This window comes from Antechinus flavipes, chromosome 4 (genome assembly GCF_016432865.1).
Source record: "Antechinus flavipes isolate AdamAnt ecotype Samford, QLD, Australia chromosome 4, AdamAnt_v2, whole genome shotgun sequence".
In the NCBI taxonomy this organism is placed as follows: Eukaryota; Metazoa; Chordata; class Mammalia; order Dasyuromorphia; family Dasyuridae; genus Antechinus; species Antechinus flavipes.
The window spans coordinates 102,119,302-102,140,327 of NC_067401.1; the positions used below are offsets into that span (position 1 = coordinate 102,119,302).

Here is a 21,026-nt window from a genome sequence, read left to right on the forward strand (position 1 = left end):
TCGACAAGATGATTATCTGAATAGTGGCAGACTCACTCTAGCAAAAACCTAAAAACTGCACCAAACCACATAATGATCAAGCAATCTAATGAGATACAATGTCTTCTTCTCCAAAAGACAATTATTCCAACAAAACCCTAAAAATCGTACTAGATCAAATAATAATCAAGCAATCTACTGAGACACTATCATAAAAGACTTCCTCCGCCCTAGAACTGCTCAAAAAGTAGTCTAAAAGATCATGCTTTACTGACAGTTCCAGCTGTCAGTTAGCACCAACTCAAACCAACAACTTGACAATCTCCTAATGAACTTTGAAATGGTTTAGAGACACCTGTATAGTCTGCAAGGTTTTAACTAGAGCAGTGGGCTCCTCCAAGAAATCCTTAGGGTGGAGCCTTGGAAATAGCAAGAAGCAATTGTGATTAGTATATTATGATGGCAATCCTTAGACCAAGTTACCCCAGACTCAGCACTCTGTGCTAAAGAAAAATTGAGAGCTCTGAAAATCCAGTTGGGCTTAAATCTGGGAGTAAGAGGACTGCACAGGAACCCATGTTTTCTAGAATGACATCACACAGGGCAGACCACCCCACACAATAACACAGCAGGAGGTTGTAAAGGGCCTTTGCAGAAAAATTGCTGTTCAGGAACTAATAGCTTAAGAGAAAGAAACTATAGTAACTTCAAGCAGAGGAAAACTCCAGATTTTCCACAAGTACTATATAAATATCTAGAAGAAATTAAGCAGGAAGTAAAAGAAAAATAAATGAATAAAAACTCTGGAAGAAATAATTAGACAGAGAAAAACAAAGAGGCAAAACTTATCCAAGATATGGACTTCCTGAAAACTAGAACAGACCAAACAGAAATCAATGACTCCATGACAAAGCAAGAAATAATACCAAAAACCAACAGATTTTTTTTTTTTTTTAATAGGAGAAAATAAGATATATAATATAAAACACAACTGGCCTGGGAAATAAGTCAAGGACAGATGATCTTAAAAAAAAAAAAAAAAAAAAAAAAAAAAGCCTGGCTACTACATTTCAAGAATTCATAATAAAAACTGCCCAAATTAATTAAATCCAAAAGGGGAAGTAAAGAAAGAATCTATTAATCATCTCCTGAAAGATACTTCTACTCCTAAAGGAAAAGTTGCAGAAATGTCATAGCTAAAATCCAGAATTTTCATGCCTAAGAAAAATATGGCAAGCATCCAGAAAGAAGTCTGAATGACAGGATTACTTAAGGCCTGGCAGTTTCTACTTATATTGTATCTTGGAACACAATATTGTAAAAGAGGGCTTACAATCAGCAAAAATTTACCCAGAAAAGCTAACTATAGTCTTACTGGGGAAAAATAAACTTTCAGGCATTTCTGATGAAAAGAGCAGAGAGCTGAATAGAAAATTTGAAATAAAAACAGTTCAGCAAAATTTAGTAAGGTAAATGTATTTATCAACTAAAAGGCATTGCATAATATTGTCACATTACCATTCTAATAAAAGATACACATGTTCCTTCAGAACCTTAATGTCTTTAAAAGTTAAAGGAAAAGAGAGGACTAGGAAGGGTAGATTGATTCTATCTTAAGAGGAAAGGGATAAGAGGGCAAAAGGAATATATTAATGAAGAAAAGAAAAAAAGAAGTGCAACATGCTATTTCTTATAATTGGACTGTATGAGAAGAAAGGTATACAAACACAGAAGAAAGGGTGTGTAGGGAGGGGAAAGCATCAGGTGAACTTCATCTTAATTAGATAAAGGAGAATGTACACATAGGGTATCTGATAGGAAAATATCAAATTCAACAAAGAAATAAATGGGGAGGATAATACTAAGGAGGGAATAATAAGTAGAACAAACTACTTGATCCAAAAGGAATTATATTAAAAGGAAAAAATAAAAATGAAATTGGAATATAAGGATGAGGAAATGACCATCAGTTGGGGTATGGATGAACAAACTGGCACATGAATGTAATGGAATAATATTGCTCTTTAAGAAATGACAAATGATGGGGCAGTTAGGTGATTCAGTGGATAGAGCACCAGCCCTGAAGTCAGGAGGACCTGAATTCAAATGTGGTCTCAGACACTTAACACTTCCTAGCTGTGTGACCCTGGGCAAAGTCACTTAATCCCAATTGCCTTAGGAAAATAAAAAAGATAAATGAGACAATTTCAGAGAATTCTGAGTATGCAGTGTTAAAGTGAACAGGAATAGAAGAACAATTTGTATAAGACAATACTATAGAAAAACAACTCTGAAAAACTTAACTGATCAATGCAGTGATCATTATGGAGAAGGAGCCCATCTTTCTCACTAGTAGCAATAACAACTGATCATCTGCTGCCAACAAGTAGATAAGTACAAGATCTCCGAAAGTGGTAGTACCCCTCAAAATGACCAGTCCTTCTAGCCCAACTCTGACAGTCATCTTTTGGGAAAAAATTCCTGCTCAGAAAAGGGCAACCAAGACAGGCAAGCTAGTCTTGCTGAAGCAGTGGGGCACCTTAAGGGAGAGACAGGAGGCAGCACTTATCAGGCAAATCAATTCATTACTATTTCCTTTCAGACCTCAATAGAGATAGCCCAGGAGCTATGTCCTAAATCCAGAGGCTCTGGGAATAATAATGTTTCCAACACAGTGCCTACAGCCATTATACAGGAAAGGAACTGCTGAGAAGCAGCCTGGCAACTGCTTCTCTAGGTGCTACAGCCACGGCTACTCAAGTCCCAGTAGAGAAAGTTCTTGCCACCAAAGTCCTGGTTAATGAATTACCTTCCATATATGCTGTCTCCCTCATTAAAATGTGAGCTCCTTGACAGCAGGGACTATTTTATTTTTCTGTCTTGCTTACTATTCTATTTCTATTTCTATTTCCCCAACATTTAATAGTGCTTTCCTGACTCCAGGCCCAAAGCTCTATTCATTAGACCCCTCATTTCTTCATTCACTCATTCATTGATCAACCGTATCTCTAGAGGATCTATGAGGGATCATATTACCTATATCTCTTGACAGAGAGGTGATGTTCTCAAGGAGCAGAGACATTTATTCTTGGACATAGTCACTATATGTCCTAATTTTTCTTATGCTGATTTGTTTTAAGGTGTTTTTTTTTTTTTTTTTTTTTAATGCTGTCTTGGTATTTAGCTTGGAGGAGGTTGAAGGGGGAAAGGAGATTAGCAATAGTGATGTTTGAGAAAAAAGGACGACAATTGAAACTTTTCAAATATACACAGAAGAAATTTCAAAAGGAAGCCCAAATGATATGGACAGTTTTGAAAGCAACACCTGGAATTTATTATATTTAATGGAGAATTAGTGTTTTCTAAAAATCTTTTTGCATTCTTCTGTGCATATGGAAATAGTTCTTTTGTGGGGAAAATTTAAATCTATTATATTTAAAAAATAAACTTAAGACAAAAAATTTAACATTCCCCACTTGTATTCACTGCTAAAAAACAGAAGTATTTGAAATAGCATTATTCTAAAGCTAATATGGAAATATCCTTGATTTTTTTAAGCAAAAAATATAAATGCAAAAATAGTATAATTTTATTTCTAACTGGACAGATACAGCTTTCAATACAATGCCATCAGCAGGCATAAAGTGAAGAGAGACAAGAAAAGATGAAGATAAAGTCCCAAACAAGAACATGATTTATTATTATTATTATTACTATCCAAGTGTCAAAGATTCCCTGAAAAACAACAGGGCCAATAATTAAATTCAGGACAGCTTTAAATAAAGTCTCGGTAACATATGTGATTATTGGTCATAATTTTCTACAGTCAAAAATATAGATACCATTTTTTACTGTGTAGGATAAAGCTATCAAATACATCAGAGAGCTGAATTAGATCAAAATATAATTGAGAAATATTTAACAAAATAAATATACAGTAGAACATAGATGATGTTGATATATGGGTTTCCTAAATCAAAACTTAAACTGTGGGTCACAATCCCATATGGGGTCATAAAATTATATGATTTATTATTAACAAATATTTGATTTGAATATATTTCATATACTTGTATACCTAGAGCTGTGTAAAAATTTCGTGGGAGAAAAAAGGTAAGGAGTAGGAAAAATTTAAGGAAACCTGTTCTAATTCAACCCAACAGCAGTTAAAGAGCCTTATATACAGGTTAGTAGCCTCCCATTCTGATTATGCCACCCTTGCTTTAGAAAGTCTTCAAACAAAAAGTCCTCATTTTCCCCTTACTAATTAAAAACCATTTCAGATCAGCATTCAAAACCCTTGGCTAAAAAGGATTTAAGGTAAATAAAGAAGAAAGCAGAAAAGGGATGAAATGTGAATAGGCAAAAGCCTACTATGTCTTTATTTTCTTTTTAGGAAAAAGGATATACTCAATACACATTTTACTTACTATATCTGCAATTAAGTGTGAAATACAAAAGGTCAAGAATTACCAGGAAAAGTATCAATATTCATTGCATTTTTTTTTTCAAAATACACCCCAGATATAAAGTATTAAAAATGTGCCTTCTCTTGATTCAGTGTTCTATTGAGTGCTACTATTAGTATTAGTAATTTTCTTTTCCCAAATTGATAAGTTATGAATTTCACAAATGATTCATTTCTTCATAAACTTGAGAGTTTATATAAGAATTGCTTTTAAAAAGATCTAACTTTTAATCATACAACGATTTGTTCAAAGTTAATTATGAACTAGGGTATGTTAAATCTTATCTTTATCGTTTAACTGCCCATCAGTGTGAACAAGAGTACCTTGAAGAACAAAATAAACTTAGCAGTGAAATAGACTGAAATGAATAACATCTCATTTCTATAAAGTTGAATTGATGTTAGCAACCAAAGAAATGGAAAAATGAGAAATTTCCCACTAGCTTTCAGGTATCACTGTAAACTACCTATGGGGTCACAGCTTAAACTAATCTAGTTCTGTTTGGCTAATACACTCCTATAAGAAACATCTGTCTGTAAGGATGGAATATTGTCAATTGTTAATAATTATTGGTCTTTAATTATGCTAATTTAGGAAGAATGGATGTTAACAATAACTGAAAAATTTCCTCTCTATCCCTTAGTTTTAACATTAATAACAATAGTTAAAATAGTATTTAAATAGCACACTAAGGTTTGCAAAACATTTTACATGTGTTATCTTATTTGATATAATCAGATATTTCTGGCTAATCGGCTAAAATTTTAACAGCAACTTCTGAGAATAAAATCAAAGACAGTAGAGTTTTGTTGCTATCAATAATTATATTGCTATCCCAGAAGTCAACACAAATAGTAGTCCTAGACCTACAAAATTTGGCTAGGTTGTTACAACTGATTCTAAGTAGCTAAATGTCCCCAAAATGTATCGAGAGAAGCAAAAGTTAAAACGAATGATACTCAGACCTCTTCATCCAGAACATCACAAGCCAAACGAATACGGGAGACATCCACCTGATGGGGCTCTGATTTTAACTTCTTGGATCTCAAGCTCCAAAGTTTTACACAGGAATTATCAAACCCAGCAGCTAGCAGCTTGTTGTCTGGGGAGATTTCTGCAGTATTCAGCAATTGCTCAGTGTTATAGAAGGCATAGAAACAAATTGTGGTAAGTGAAGGGGGTCCATCCTTAACTCGCTTAATGCTCTCTTGCAGGACATCCAGAGCAGCCTCATTCTGCAAAATAGATGTGGGCATATCTGCCGGCTCCAGTCCATTGCTCTCACTTCGTGAGGAGCTGCCACTGGCATATAGCTGGTAGTCTGTTCTCTTGGCAGGCTGCACATCAAGATGAATGTGTAAGGTGAGAACTTTGCACAGGGCACTATTGTTGTCACTTTGGAGGTAGCGGATAAGGTAATTGTAGCTGTCCTCTTGGAGGCGGACCACATACTTGTTATCCAGGAATGCCCGGAGTTTGAAGTTGGACAGGATGTCTTGAATGGTTAGAGTGGTCTGTAGCTGCTCGATGACATCCTTCTGGCTGGCATTCTGCAAAAACATTCCATGGAAGCGACTGTAAAAACTGTCCACTGTGCTCTTCAGGCCATTCTGGACCATGTTAAGATGGAGGTAGACAAAGAGAGGATATAGGAGAGGCATCACTTCATGGCTGTGCTGGGAATCAGAATCTATAATGAAAACAAAAGCAAATCTTTTCATAGAAATAATACTATTATCTTTGTAAAAAAATAAAACAAAATGACACTTGGAAGGCTATAATACTTTTTTTTGGGGGTAGATGCTAATATATGTGTTTGGTTAAGTTAATTTTCAGTCCATTTGGGGTTTTCTTGGCAAAATTCCTGGAGTGCTTTGTCTTTTCCAGTTCACTTTTACAGGTGAGGAAACTGAGGTAAATAGGGTTAAGTGTCACACAGCCAGTAAATGTCTGAATCTGGATTTGAATTCAGGAAGAGGAATCTTCTTGATTCCAGGCCCTGGCACTCTATTCACTGTACCATCTTGCTGCCCTAATGTATATTTACTTGGATTCCTTTAAAAAAAATCACATAATTTTCTAATCTGAAGGAACTTTTCAACCCCTCCCCCCTCCTTTTTTTTTTTTTTTTTTAATTTTTTCTAACTTACATAAGATGAAAACTAAGGCCCAGAAAATAGAAAACTATTACAATAGTTCAAGTTAAAAGTAATGAGGAGCTTAATTAGGATGATGGTGTGAGACTAAGGAGATAGATGCAAAAGATGTTTTCGAAGTAGAACAGATGAGCCATGGCAACAGATGACTCTTCCTTCTTTGCCTGACTACTCATAACTAATGATTAAGGATGTAAACTTAGATAAAAATGAACTTAGGTGACTGGGAGGATGGTGGTGTCTTTAATAAAAATAAGGAAGTTTTAAGGAAGAGTAGGTTTACAGGAGAAGATATGTTTTAAATATGTTGAGTGGGGTGCAGAACCAACAGAGAGGTGATAATGATGAACTGGAATTTGGGAGAGGTTATAGATAGATATGTAGATTTGAAAGTTATAGGCATAGAGAAAATATTCAAGTCTTTAGGAATTTGTTACTATACTGGTAAACTTGGATCAGATCTTTAAGACAGAATAAGCAGAGAAGAGTAGAGGACCCAGGATAGTACCAGAAAACTCTTATATTAAGGATTTAGTTGATGGATTACGATGAGAAGAAATACAGTTGGAAGAACTAGGAGAGAGCAGCATCACAGAAACCAAGACAGGACTGAATACCTAGGAACGAGATGTGGTGAGCAATATCAGAAGCTACAGAGAGGTAAAGGAGAACACTGAAAAAAGGCCACAGAACTTGGGCCTGAAGAGGCTGCTTATAACTATGGAAAGGGCAATTTCAGTTTGGTTCATGGAATCAGAAGCCAAATTTCAAGGGATTGAGAAGTAAATGGGTAGTTATGCAGCAGAGAGAAGTCATTTTTTTCTAGGAATGTAAAAAGTGAAAAGATATGTAGAATAATAGTTTGAGGAAATAGCAAATTCATTTAAACTTTTGATTTGGCTACTATTAGCTATTTGGTGACTTTAGAGTAGAATGTTCAGGGAAAAGCAGCTGTCAGCTGAAAAATCCTCAACAAAAAATACAGCTATGAAAGCCTGGTATATAAAAGCATTTAATCACATCTAAGCTTCAGTGATAATGGGACTAAACCATGCTAATCTACCAAGAGCATCACCATGGTCATGAATACATTAAAAAAAAAAACAAAAACAAAAACAACAAAAAAACAACCAAAAAAACCAAAAGCAGTGGTATACATCATTACAGTTAAATTCTTGCTTAAAATACTAAAGATGTAGTTGAACATGATGCTAAGGTACTTAAAAAGTCCAGTGTTTATTTATAGTATATTTACTATTAAAAAAAAAAAGTCCTTACCTCTTATGACCTGTAAATTTAATTAGCTGACCTATTTCTCTTTAGATTCTTTTTTTTTTTTTTTTAAACCACCCCAGTTGCCTCTTTCTACCTGTTTTTCAGTTCCTGCATGAACACTGAAACCTCAGGATAGATAAAGACAGAATGGAAGGAGACAATTTAATTTGGGTTGGGAAGAAACACTCTTCTGTCCCTTGTCCTTTACACCCCTTTCCACATTTGGGATGACTACAACTACATTATGCTGGAGAAATGAATGCTTCTCTCTTTTAAGAAAAAGAGACAGTACAATCATATTTCTAAGCCAAAGCAAGCAGTGAAGCAAATTCTTAAAAATAAACCAACTTCTTTCTTTTTTTTTTTTTTTGCTGAGGCAATTGGGATTATGTGACTTGCCCAGGGTCACACAGCCAGGATATGGCAAACAAAATGCAAACAAATACCTTGCTAAACTTCTTTAATATTACTATGTCCCTATTTAACAGGTATAGGACTGCTTGACATTTAGGGGAAGGGGGTGGAGGAAGGGAGGGGAAAAATCAGAACAGAAGTGAGGGTAAGGAATAATGTTGTAAAAAATTACCCTGGCATGGGTTCTGTCAATAAAAAGTTATTTAAAAAATATATATATATATATATATTTTACTATATCCCCTGAATCTTTATAGAGTATGGGTGCACAGGACCAGGACTTAAGGCATGCTGGGTTCAAGAAATGTTTTGGGCATGACCTTAGCCAAATTCTTTGACCTTTCTGGGGCTCAGGTTCTTCACAGGTAAATGATCATTATTTAAGCACCTTTCAGTGTTAACACAAGGATATTGATTGAAGAAGGATGGTATCATATAAATGATCTGGGCAACAACAAGCATAATGGAGAATTAGTTGTCACATTTCTATTAGTGAATTCTAGCACCCTGCTTTTCACGAACATGCCATATATACACTATGTGACTCACACTGGATTTCTTGCTATTTTTCTTATGATACTTACTTCCGATACATTCCTTCCCCCTTCCCCAATTATTTATTCCACTCTAAAGGATCACTCATTTAAAACTGGATGGGCCCTTAGATAGCTGGTCTAACCCATTTTACAGGTGAGAAAACTGACTTCTAAAAGCTAAGTGACTGGTCCTGTTTTATACAAATGGTAGAACTGGGATCTGAATTCAGATCCCTTGGCTCCAAATTCAGCATCTTTCCATTGTATTTATTAAATAAAATAAAATAACATATTAAAAAAAAAAAAAAGATAATGGCTCTCTTCCAATAGTAATATACCTCTTCTACTATGAAGTCACATGTGAATTAAAAAATTAAAATTACAATAATGTGGTTGTAGATAACTTGTGGTTCCTTACATTCACTTTTAAGCACATGAAGACACACACACACACACACACAGTCAGACATTCTTCAAATACAAAACCAAATAAACAATATGAGGGCAGAATATGAAATATTCCCATCTTGTCTACCAGGTACCTTAGGAATATCTCTAACTAGAATGCAAAGTTCTTTAGAGACAGGAACACTGCTTTATGTTTCTTTGTACATTGAACAACATTTTATACAATAGGTTACCCATATCAAGCACTCAGAAAATAATTGGAGATTGATTAATAAGCAGGATCACATGGTTTCCCATACAATTTCTTTTTAATTAAATTTAAAATAAGAACTATAGAATTTTGGCAGAATCTTTGCCTAGTTACAACCACTTTGCCCCCACCCTCATTTTATAACTAGGAAATCAAAAAGGTTTAGGGATGACAAATAACTAAGACAAGGCTACAAAACCTTTACTACCAAAGTGGTAAAGCCAGGATTAGAACACAGAGTGCTAGACTTCTCAATCCTTTGTTCCTTATTCTCTCATGTCTTTTTGTCAAGTTGGTGGATTTATTTTTAAGTATTAAAAACATGGCTGAAATTTGCATTAAAAAATAGTGACTCCAGACAAATACTTACCAGTGAGAAAATTCCGTAATCGACCAAACTGTACTTCATATTGCTGAGGCTCAGCCTGGCAGGGGGCTGCAGACACTATGTTGGCACAACCAGACTCTGATTGGACTAGAGAAGAAGACAAACATCCATCAGAATTAAGCACAGAATTAGAATTACTATCTAAATATCTGATAGTGTAAAAAATTAACAAGATCAAACCAGATAGGATTAGAAAGGTCAATGCATCATAGGTTTTTCTAACACCCACAACCCTATAAAACTATGGACCATTTCACTATCTTTTATTAAAGATTTGTTCTTAACAGTTTTTCTTTTGTTCTATAATATAACAAAACAATCAGGGTAAATAAAATAACATATTAAAAAAAAAAAAAGATAATGGCTCTCTTCCAATAGTAATATACCTAGTTTATCAATTCGCCTGCTATTAGCATTTCAAATATCTGAAGATGTTTAAAGACTTATGTGCCTGTTGCTCGACCTGCTTTAAAAATACTGTACATTAAGACATTACTTTAAACAAAAACAAAACTATGCCAATAAGCGCAATGGTTTCTTACTGCACCTGTTCATCTGAAGTGAATCTATCTCCTTCTAAGAGGTCCGAGAAAAACTACAGATTATCACCCGAATACCAACATATTCTTTTTTTTTTTTTTATTATAGCTTTTTGTTTACAAGTTATATGCATGGATAATTTTACAGCATTGACAATTGTCAAACCTTTTGTTCCAATTTTTCCCCTCCTTCCTTCCATCCCCTCCCCCAGATGGCAGGTTGACCAATACATGTTAAATATGTTAAAGTATAAATTAAATACAATATAAGTATACATGTCCAAACAGTTATTTTGCTATACAAAAAGAACCGGACTTTGAAACAGTGTACAATTAGCCTGTGAAGGAAATAAAAAATGCAGGTGGACAAAAATAGAGGGATTGGGAATTCTATGTAGTGGTTCATAGTCATCTCCCAGAGTTCTTTTGCTGGGTGTAGCTGGTTCAATTCATTACTGCTCTATTGGAACTGATTTGGTTCATCTCACTGCTGAAGATGGCCACGTCCATCAGAATCGATCATCATATAGTATTGTTGTTGAAGTATATAATGACCTCTTGGTCCTGCTCATTTCACTTAGCATCAGTTCATGTAAGTCTCTCTAAGCCTTTATGAAATCGTCCTGCTGGTCATTTCTTACAGAACAATAGTATTCCATAATATTCATATAGCACAATTTATTCAGCCATTCTCCAAGTGATGGGCATCCCCTCAGTTTCCAGTTTCTGGCCACTACAAAGAGGACTGCCATAAACATTCTTGCACACACAGGTATTTTTCCCATCTTTAAAATCTCTTTGGGATATAAGCCTAGTGGTAACACTGCTGGATCAAAGGATATGCACAGTTTGATAACTTTATGAGCATAGTTCCAAATTGCTCTTCAGAATGGCTGGATGGAATACCAATATATTCTTAACTTTAATTTAAATATTTAAATATTTCAAAATGAAGGTATCTGGCTAAAACCAAGCTTTCTTTGGAATATGATTATTTTTCTAAATATGAAAATTTCTATCATAAAGACACTTATGAGAAATTAAGTCCCAGGATCTAAGTTTTGGTGCTAATTACATTTAGTAAACAAACAGTTGAATCTATAGGAAGTGAAAACTCTAAGAAATAGGAAATTCATTCTATTTCTAAGTCACTGGCGAATTTATATCAGTAAGAATCCTTTGCTTTAGATGTGTACAAAATGATTATTCTATGTCCATTTGATCATGGCTCAAAGTAAATTTTTCTAGGCAGTTAAACGGCTCAGTGGGTAGAGAATTGGGTCTGGAGTCAGAAAGACCCAAATTCAAAATCAGCCTTAGGCATTCACTAGCTGTGTGACCCTGGGCAAGTCACATAACTTCTATTTGCCTTGATCCATGGGAGAAAGAAATGACAAACCACTCTAATATCTCTGGCAAGAAATCACAACAAAGGTCATAAAGAGTTGGGTATGACAATGAGCAATAAAATAACACTGAAGTAAATTTATACATGCTCACTAAAACTTGCATGATTCTTAGCAAGCTTTATCAGATTTTTTTCTGCAAAAGCACAAGAGGGCAGTACAAGAATAAAGGCCATTATTTTTTCCCCATTGTTTGTTATGGCACATTATTAAGTGTCTTGTCTTTTGGTGAAGAATATCTTCATAATTAATTGGTCTTCAGAAAACAGACTCAGATTGCTGGAACCAAACCCGATACCTTTACAAAAGGTTAGAGAACCTGGTAGAGTTTATATTTCACTGACATATATATGCTTTAAGAATCCTGTGTCACCTCCAGGCCATCACGAAATATTCAGAATACTTTGTGAGAACAATGAAGGACATGGTATACAATTGAAAAACTCAATCCTGAACTCTTTAAATAAATGATTAATAACAAAAAAATGGGAAATGGACAACTGAAATGACATTCACACGAATTATAATTATACAGAAGTTTAATCACTGTAAAGTTTTTGTCACAAGATCAAACCAGCTTAGAAAGTGCCTTAATGAGCAAATATTTAATTTACTTGCTAAGTGGCAGGAAATGATGATCAAAAGCAATATTAGTTTGAAATAGGTGATAGACAAGTCAACAACCATTTAATAAACTCCTATTATGTGCTAAATACATGATGGGCAATTAAATCAATAGGCATTAAGAGCCTACTATGTTTGAGGCACTGTTAAAAAGTGTAAGTGCTGGGAAGTTTAAAAAAAAAAAAGCCACTGCTCTTAAGGAGCTCAGTCTAACAAGTTATTTCATGAGGTAGAGGGAAGTAGTGTAAGATATATCAATTTAAAGAAAACTAAGCAAGAGATCCAATTAAGCCAAGTTATCCCAAGGGTATTTAAATGCAGAAATGGAATCAACAGAAGAAAAATGAAAAAGAGCTATAAAAATTACTTTAAAAATTATTTTAACAAACTTTTCATCATTAAGGGCAGGGAAACCATTCCATTTATAATGTAACATCACAATTCCACATGTACTTTTAGGAGAGGTAAAGTAGCCAGACTGGACTATTAGACTATTACCTGTGAGATTAGCTGCCATCTCTTCAGGAGTCTGAGACAACCGCAATCCTTGTTTTAGAGGACCTTCTGAATCTACATATTGACGTCGTTTGAGGTAGCAGGACACTGCCATCTGAATCTGTTCTGTGCGTACTCGTTTCATGACCTCCAAAAGAAGAAATAAAGGTAATAAACCACATACAGTGCAAATCTCCATTTTAGCTTTAAAAAACCAAAACAAAACATAGCCAGTATAAATTATGAAAATTTATAATAGCATATAATTCCAAGATAACCATCAAATTTCACTTCTGACAAAAATTTCAATCTTCCTCACCAAGACTTTCATTAGAACTATTAACAAGGAATAACTATTATTGGTTTGAATTAAGCCTTTTATTTCTCCTGACTGGAACAGATTCTAATTAGCACTCAAATCATAGACACAAAATCCCTCCCAAAACCTAAAACTAGACAGGAGGTTATGAGGGGGGGAAAAATAAAGAAAACATAAAAAGTGGTTTCTTAGAATTTGAGTAAGAAAAAAATTTAACAATTTGGCACACTATCAAATATATCTATTTCAAATCAAAAGGAAAAGATTGCCAACATTACTCTGAGTTACTCCAAATACTGCTTAAAAAAATCCTTTTTTCCTCTCTCATTATTAGGTACTATTTATGCCAAAACATTAACACAGTAGCAAAGTATTGGTTAAGTGTTGGAATTAGGCTTAGAAAAAGCAATTTCTTAAAAATAAAAAGTAGAGGTAATTTTCCGACTTCCAAAAAGTAAATTTTTTTTTTTTACATCTAATTATTGGACGATAGCATATCTAGCATATACCATTTAGCTAGAGGTAACAAAAAAGCCCAGAGCAGGATTACAGTTAATGATAGTTGAATTTAGAATATATGTCATTTTCCTAAGTGTACATACTAATCAAAAGAGAAGGGACAAAATCTTTTTGTGAGGGGCTATTCTTTATATTGCTAAAGTTTTGTACCAAGGGAAAGAGAGACTAAGAATCAACATTGAACACAAGAGTAGAAAGGAGCTGCTGTTTTCTCTCCTCCATTGTGGAAATTGTGGTAAAGGAGGGCTAGAGGAAAAGGAAATGATCCTTCAGTAGCAGTATAAATAACATTAGACATCTACTAGAAGATCTTTGTGCTATAGTTGGAAAATCCTTGCTTACTTATGAAGAATTATGATGATGGGTTCACAAAATCATAATTCTAAAGCTAGAAAGAACCTCAGCCGAATCCAAGTAATTTTTCTAATGCCACAGCAAGCAACCAGATCTCAGATCAGAAGTGAGATTTGAAGCTGGTCACTATCACTCTAGAGACATAGCTGTTGCTACTGTAGAAACTAAACCCGGCTATATAAAGGAAAAGAAGTAGAACTCTGCAACTTCCTAGTTAGGTATAGTCCCAAATCTCTTGGTCTGCTACCAATACCTCTTAACTGTTCTGAAAGGTACACATTTAGACTCATCTGTAAGCCCTCCTTGTACTCAGTACTTTCAAGTCTGCAAAATAATCCCTTCTCATTCACCACCTCAGCTTTGCTAACACTTTTCCAGTTCCTGTTGCTAATTCAGGTCCAAACTCATTCTTGATTTAGAATACTAAACATTAGTGAACCCAAAGAGGATAGGGGACGATGGTAGACATAGATGGACTTTTGGTCTTAGAATATAAGAATTATAAGAATATAATTGTTTATCTCCTATATGGAATAGGATTTCCTATCTACAGCAGTCCTCATCATCTCTATGGCCAATGATTAGTACCCATTTGAAAACTTTTAATTATGAGAAACCCACTATCTTTCAAAGAAGACCAATTTACTTTAATACAGCTTTGTATGTGATAGTTTCTTTTTCTAACATTAGGAGTTAAAATATATGGAATTAAAATCTACTTTTCTACACTTCTATCCATCGTTTCCAGTTCTATCTTTTGGAGTCAAGCAAATATATTTATCTTTTTAAAGATGAAGGAAGAATATGAAGAAAATTACTGGAGCAATAAAGCAGTAAAGAAGAGAAAATATTATGAGTCCAAGTCTCTGATCATCAATTCATTTTTACTTCCTTTGTTAAGGAAAAGATATTTTTCCCAAAAGGGGAAAATACCTTTTTCTTTCCCTCTTTGTATTGCCACCTGTGATTGGAAGACTGGAAAGAGGCACGATAATGATGGCTACATGTAGCATGCAAAAAAGTAGAAAGCACTGACATTATCTTTTTGTAGATAGCCAAATGCTAATTAACCCCTAAAATATATACCGTTTTTACTCTTCATGGCAGAAGAAAATTAGACTAGGGAAAACTAGAGATGTAAATAGTTCTAAATATAGGGAGGCCTATCTCCTTGTAAAGATTCCACTCCATGATTCTCCCCCCCCCCCTTTTTTAGGGGGGGGGAGAAACCTCTTCATAACTTTAAAAAAATTTATTCTTTAAATCTTAAATTATACAAAATAAGAAAAAATAAAACAAAAAGAAAGAAAAGAAAAACTCAAAACATTGTCATGTGTTCAGCAGAACATCAGGGAAGATTCAAAAATATGTGATAATAAATTTCTATTTCAAGAAATCATATAATAATAAGACATTACATCCATTGTGCAGTTATTACTTTATTCTTTTTTCCCCCTTTCATCTCCTCTCTACTCACTTCTCTCAAGTATACTACAGTTATGCATGGAGATACATACATATATATTGACATCCATATACAAACATATATCTATATATTTATGAACATACATTTACATACCTATACAAACACACACACAAAATCCCTCCCTGATCTTCTCCTCTCTACCCTTTCCTTTCCTCTTTATCCATTTTTCCATTAATCCACATATCTTGTCTCTGCCTAAATCTACACATTTTTCTATACCCCACCCTATCCTATTCTCTTTCCCCTTATTTTTTAAAAATAGATTTTGAAGGGTGCTATTCAACAAACAAACAAACAAATAAAATGTTTCCTATTCAACCTATCCCTGATGTGAGCAGATTTTCAGAACTACCAGCCCTCCTACCCCATCCATTGCCTGTGTCTGTTCTTTCTCTGCACCTCATTTGTATCACATTTTTACCTTTTCCTAGACAGTTTTGCTTTTTAGAATTAGATTATACTCAGCTCTGCCCCAATCTTTCTTTTGAATCACCCAATTACTGATATCAATTTTAAGACATATGGCTTACATTTCCACATAAAAATCAAGTTTGTCCTTATTGAATTCTTTGAAATTAGTCTTTGATGTTGGCTCTTATTTGTTAAATTTTCTACTGAGTTCAGGTTTGGTTGAGACAAAATCCTGAAAAATCTGTGAGTTTACTAAATGTCTTTTTTTTTTTTTCATTCAATATTATGCTAAGTTTTGCTGGAGATATTTTTGAATGCAATCCTAGTTCCTTTGATCTTTGATATAAAATATTGTGGGACTTGTGCTTTTTTTATTGTGGCTGCTGATAAATCCTGTACAATTCTAATTGTACCTATAGTATATTTGAAATTTTTTTTTGTTTGTTCTCTTGCAAATTTTCTTTGTCGGGGTTTTGAAATGTAATAATCATCTTATGTGTTTTGCTTGTAGGATTTCTTTGAGATTGTGATTGGTGGACTTTTTTTTTTTCTAATTCTCCTTTTCCCTCACGTTCAGGACAATTTTCTTTGATTATTTCTTGTATTTTATCTCAAAGTTCTTTTTAAAAATTAGTTTTCAGCTAGTCCAATTGTTCTTATGTTTTCTCTTCTTGATTTGTTCTTCAGATCTTTGTTTTTCTTATGTTTCACAGTCTCATCTATTTTTTCATTTTTAAAATTTTGTTATTTCTTTATCTCTTAAAGCTTCCGTGGCTTCCCCTTTCCCAATTCTAATTTGTAAAGAATTATTTTCTGACACTTATCCCTAAAAAAAAAAAAAAAAATTATTTTATTCAAGACTCTGGATTTCCTTTTCTAGTGGTTAACTTTCTTTTCATAATCTTGTTTTTCTAGGATAGTTCTTATTTTATTTATTTATTTTTTAGTTTTTTCCAAAACCTCTTGTATTTGATTTTAAAAATCATTTTGGGTTCTATAAATTCTTTCTGGGCAGGGAGCCATTTAATGCTGCTGTTTGGGTAAAAGGAGAGGCTTTTACTTTAATATCCTCATCTGAAGAGAATTTCCCCTATTCCTATAGTAAATTTCTATGGTTGGGTTCTTTCTTCTTTGTTTGCTCATTGTTTTTCAAAAAATGAGAACTTATAAGGCCCCTCTAATCCTGTGATGAGATGAAAGGGATGGTGCCTCTGGCTTTACTTCAGCTCTCCCCTCTACCTGGAACTCCAAATGAAAAACTCCATCATTCTGCAAATGTCCACAGTAAGCAGCATCCCTGCTCCACTCTGCACTCACTGGGTGTGTGATGGTCCTTCTTGTCCTAGGCCGAGTCTCTGCAGCATAGCCGGGCCCTGGAGTTCTTTATCAGGAGAGGTTCCCTCAATCTTCCTGTCTCAGACTCTTGATTTCCCAGGCTGTCCGGGAAGTAAAAGTTCCTGGGATTGCAGCTGAGGCTACCCCTAAACTCAACTAATCTCAAGTCTCTGTGCTTGCTGTTTCTGTAAAACTAATCTAGAGTTTACATTAGGCACTAGTTAAATCTAAGTCTTACATTCTATCTTTGGTCTACTCTGGTCTTCTTAGGTTGTCCCAGGAGAACCCTTGTTCTGCCCTAAGTCTTATTTATCACGGGTAACCTATGGCTGCCCAGAGCACACTTTTTTTTGTGGGAGAAATCTAGAGAGCTTGGAATTTTCTGACCCACTCTGCCACCTTCCTAGAATTTTCCCAAGCAAGCAAATTTAATCCTCCTCCTATTGAACTGAACTGCAAATACGTGTAGATAGCTATCATGGTACACTAAATCTCTATTTCCCCAGACTATCCATCGTTTCTTTCAATTTTTTTATGGCACGGCTTCAAGTGCTCTCATCCATTTAGTCATCTTAGAAGCAGTTGGTAGCACAGTTGACAAGAGTACTGGATCCGAAGCCAGGAAGACCTGCTTATAAATCCAGCTTCAGACACTACCTGTATGACCCTGAGCAAGTCACAAGCTCTGACAGTTTTCTCAATTGTAAAATGGGGTTCATAAAAACACTTACCTCTCAAGGTTATTGTGAGAATTAAAGAAGATATTTGTACACTGCTGCTGTACCTGGCATATAGCAGGCATTTAATAAATACAGTTATTCCCCTCCCTCATCTTCTGGAAATGGTCCGGGTAAACATTTTTTTCTAAAACATGATATCCAGAAATGAATACAATTTTCCAAATGCAAACTATGCCAAAAGTACAATGGGACCACAATCTCATTTTTATTAAGTAAAAAATAACCTTTGCTTTTATGACTAAGTTTTAATCTCTTGATTCTTCTAAGCGCTTGGAATCTATTAAAACTCCTAGATTTTTTTTCACATGAACTGCTAATCTAATTTTTGCTCCATATACTTATGCAATTAAAACAAAATCTTTGTTTCTTGAACAATCTGTCTTCTAACTGAGCATTTTCATTAGTTGTCTCCCATAACTAGAGTGCTTTCCCTTCTCATTCCTGCCTACTGGCTTTCCTTCAAGTCTCAGCTAAAGTCTTGCCAAATCTAATGGCTTTTTTCTCAATTTTCATCCTTTCTGATCATTCTGAAGCTCTGACACTGCTGATCACCTTCATTTCCTTGTTATTCTAAGTTTTTGTAACATTTGCATTTTCCTGGTTCTCTTTATCTGTTTTGACTATTCCTTTTCTGAATCTTTTACTGAACTTTCATCCAGATTGTGTGCAGTAATTGTGCATATCCCCCAAGGCTCTGTACTGGTCCCTGTTCTCTTTCTTTCTATACCATTTCATTTGGTGATCTCATTAGCTTCCATGGTTTCAATTATCATCGCTAGGTAAGTGATTGACTTTATCTTCTAGCTTTTCCTACCTTCTACAAGAAGGCTTTTTCAATTCTCCTTAATCTTAGTGACTTTTCTCTGAGACTTCTCCCAATTTATCCTGTATATATTTTTATGGTTTGAATGTTTCTCTGCTATTAGATGGTAAGCTCCTTGAGTACAAGGCTCTATTTTATTATTTATTTATTTTGGTCCTTTTTTTATCTCTCCTCGTATTCAGCAAAGTACCTGGCTATACTGTTGTTCAGTCGTGACCCTTTTCCTGGCAAAGATAATGGAATGGTTTGCCATTTCCTTTCCCAGCTCATTTTACAGATGAGGAACTAAGGCAAACAAGGTTATAAATGACTTGTCTAGGGCTACACAAGTAGTAAGTGTCCAGATTTGCAAGTAGGCTCCAGGCTCTATTGTGCCATTTAGCTGCTCCACCTAACTAGCTATATATAGCAGGTGCTTAATATATGCTAGTTAGCAAGACACCTGTGAAAAAGAAGAGGTAGAGGAGAAATGCAAGAAGGCAGGAGATTGGGTGTGTACAAATAACGGCAAGAACAAAAATTATTTGCCTCCAATGGAAGCTAATTTGTAGAGGATAAGATTTCCCCCCCACTCCCTAAATTACAAACAGATCAATTTCTGTAAATTATGATGACATTTTCCCAAGGTCCATCAATATACCAATTGAAGAACGTAATTAATTACTATGAACAAGGAACAAACCAATGCACACATATTTCAAGTGAATTAACTCCTCCTTCCTCCCCCCTCCCCCCATTTCATTGTCTGGCAACATAAATTTTCCCTTCAAGGCTTTTTCATAGGAAAGCAAGATCCACGGATAAAAAAAGACTTTGTGTTTTATGTAAATAGATTTAGTCCCAATAATGGAAGTGACCATTTTTTTCTTTTTTGAATTTTATCTTATTGATGTATTTTATTTTTATGACATTTATTCCTAAATACATTCACCTTTATTGAGCCATCCTTTGCAACAAAGATTTAAAGAGAAGAAAAAAAACTACTCCAGTAAACTAACCAATATATTGGCAATGTATGACTGTACTGGCATTTCACACCCAAAGTTCCTCAATCTTGCAATGAAGAGGGAATAGTGATGTGGTATATTTTTGGGGGTCCTAGATCAATTTTAGCCATATTTTATTAAATTCAGTTTCTTTTTTCTTTCTACTTATATTTTCAAAATTGTATACACATTGTGTACATAGGTTATATAATCGTACTCTTTTTCTAAGTTTTCCTTTGCTGATCTTCCTTACTTCTTTATCCTTCTTAACTATTCTGAATTCTATTCTGTTGCTTTATACTGTTGCTCTTTTATTTTTGAGGCTATCTTATTCTATTCCTTCCTCTGATTTCTCATAACTACTGGAGTAATATTAAACTAAGCAAATTTGGGTTCTTTCACATTTAAAGTTCTCCTGATTGCTTGTAAATCCTCTCATATTATTGGGATTGTCAAACTTAACCACATTTTTTTTTTAGCATTTCAAGCATAGATTTTTTTTTCTTCTGTTGGATCTGTAAACTCAAAAGATCATTATTTTGCTGCTCCTACTTAGAAGTCCTGAATAGTTTCCTTGTTTTATTTTCAGCATATAAAGGTTTTGCATATAAAGATCTATGATCCTTACGTTAATTCTATACATCTTTTTAAGGTCAGTTGCTTTGGCTTATATAGAAGTCATATTGTTGGTGTTTTTTTTTTTTTTTTATGTTGTCCTTTACTTCTTTTCTGCCAAATTTTCTTCCACTTGAGTAGTATTTTTGTATGCCAAATTTTACTATCCTTGAGTAACCTTATATTTTCAATTTTTTCTGTCCTGCTATTTGTTTTAAAATTCTGTATCCAGAGTTGTGATTTCCAATCAGATTTACTTAATATTTTGTTTAAAAAAAATTGCTTTTTCTTGTGACCCATTCTGGAATTTCTTCCTGTTGGTCTATGATTTCTGGAAATGCTACTGGATTCTCATTTTTCACTGTGGAATTTTTGGTTTATTTTCTTTTACAGTATATTTGTTCGCATCTTTTTCTATTTGTATTCATTTTCATTCTGTCCTTATGTGCCTTTCCATGGCTTATCATCTTATGTATGATCTATCTACTTCAGCTTTCTT

General features: G+C 34.4%; 1 protein-coding gene across 1 annotated transcript in view; it reads right to left on the reverse strand.

Moving 5' to 3' along the window:
- TAF5L (TATA-box binding protein associated factor 5 like) overlaps positions 1–21,026 on the reverse strand; it is a 40,594-nt gene that overhangs the window by 12,478 nt on the left and 7,090 nt on the right. The window contains exons 2-4 of the mRNA XM_051993623.1: positions 12,943–13,087; positions 9,858–9,962; positions 5,414–6,138 (exon numbers count right to left, since the gene is read on the reverse strand). Of these exons, the coding sequence (XP_051849583.1) occupies positions 5,414–6,138; positions 9,858–9,962; positions 12,943–13,084 (972 nt within the window). The 5' untranslated portion in view covers positions 13,085–13,087. The remainder of the gene's footprint in view (positions 1–5,413; positions 6,139–9,857; positions 9,963–12,942; positions 13,088–21,026) is intronic.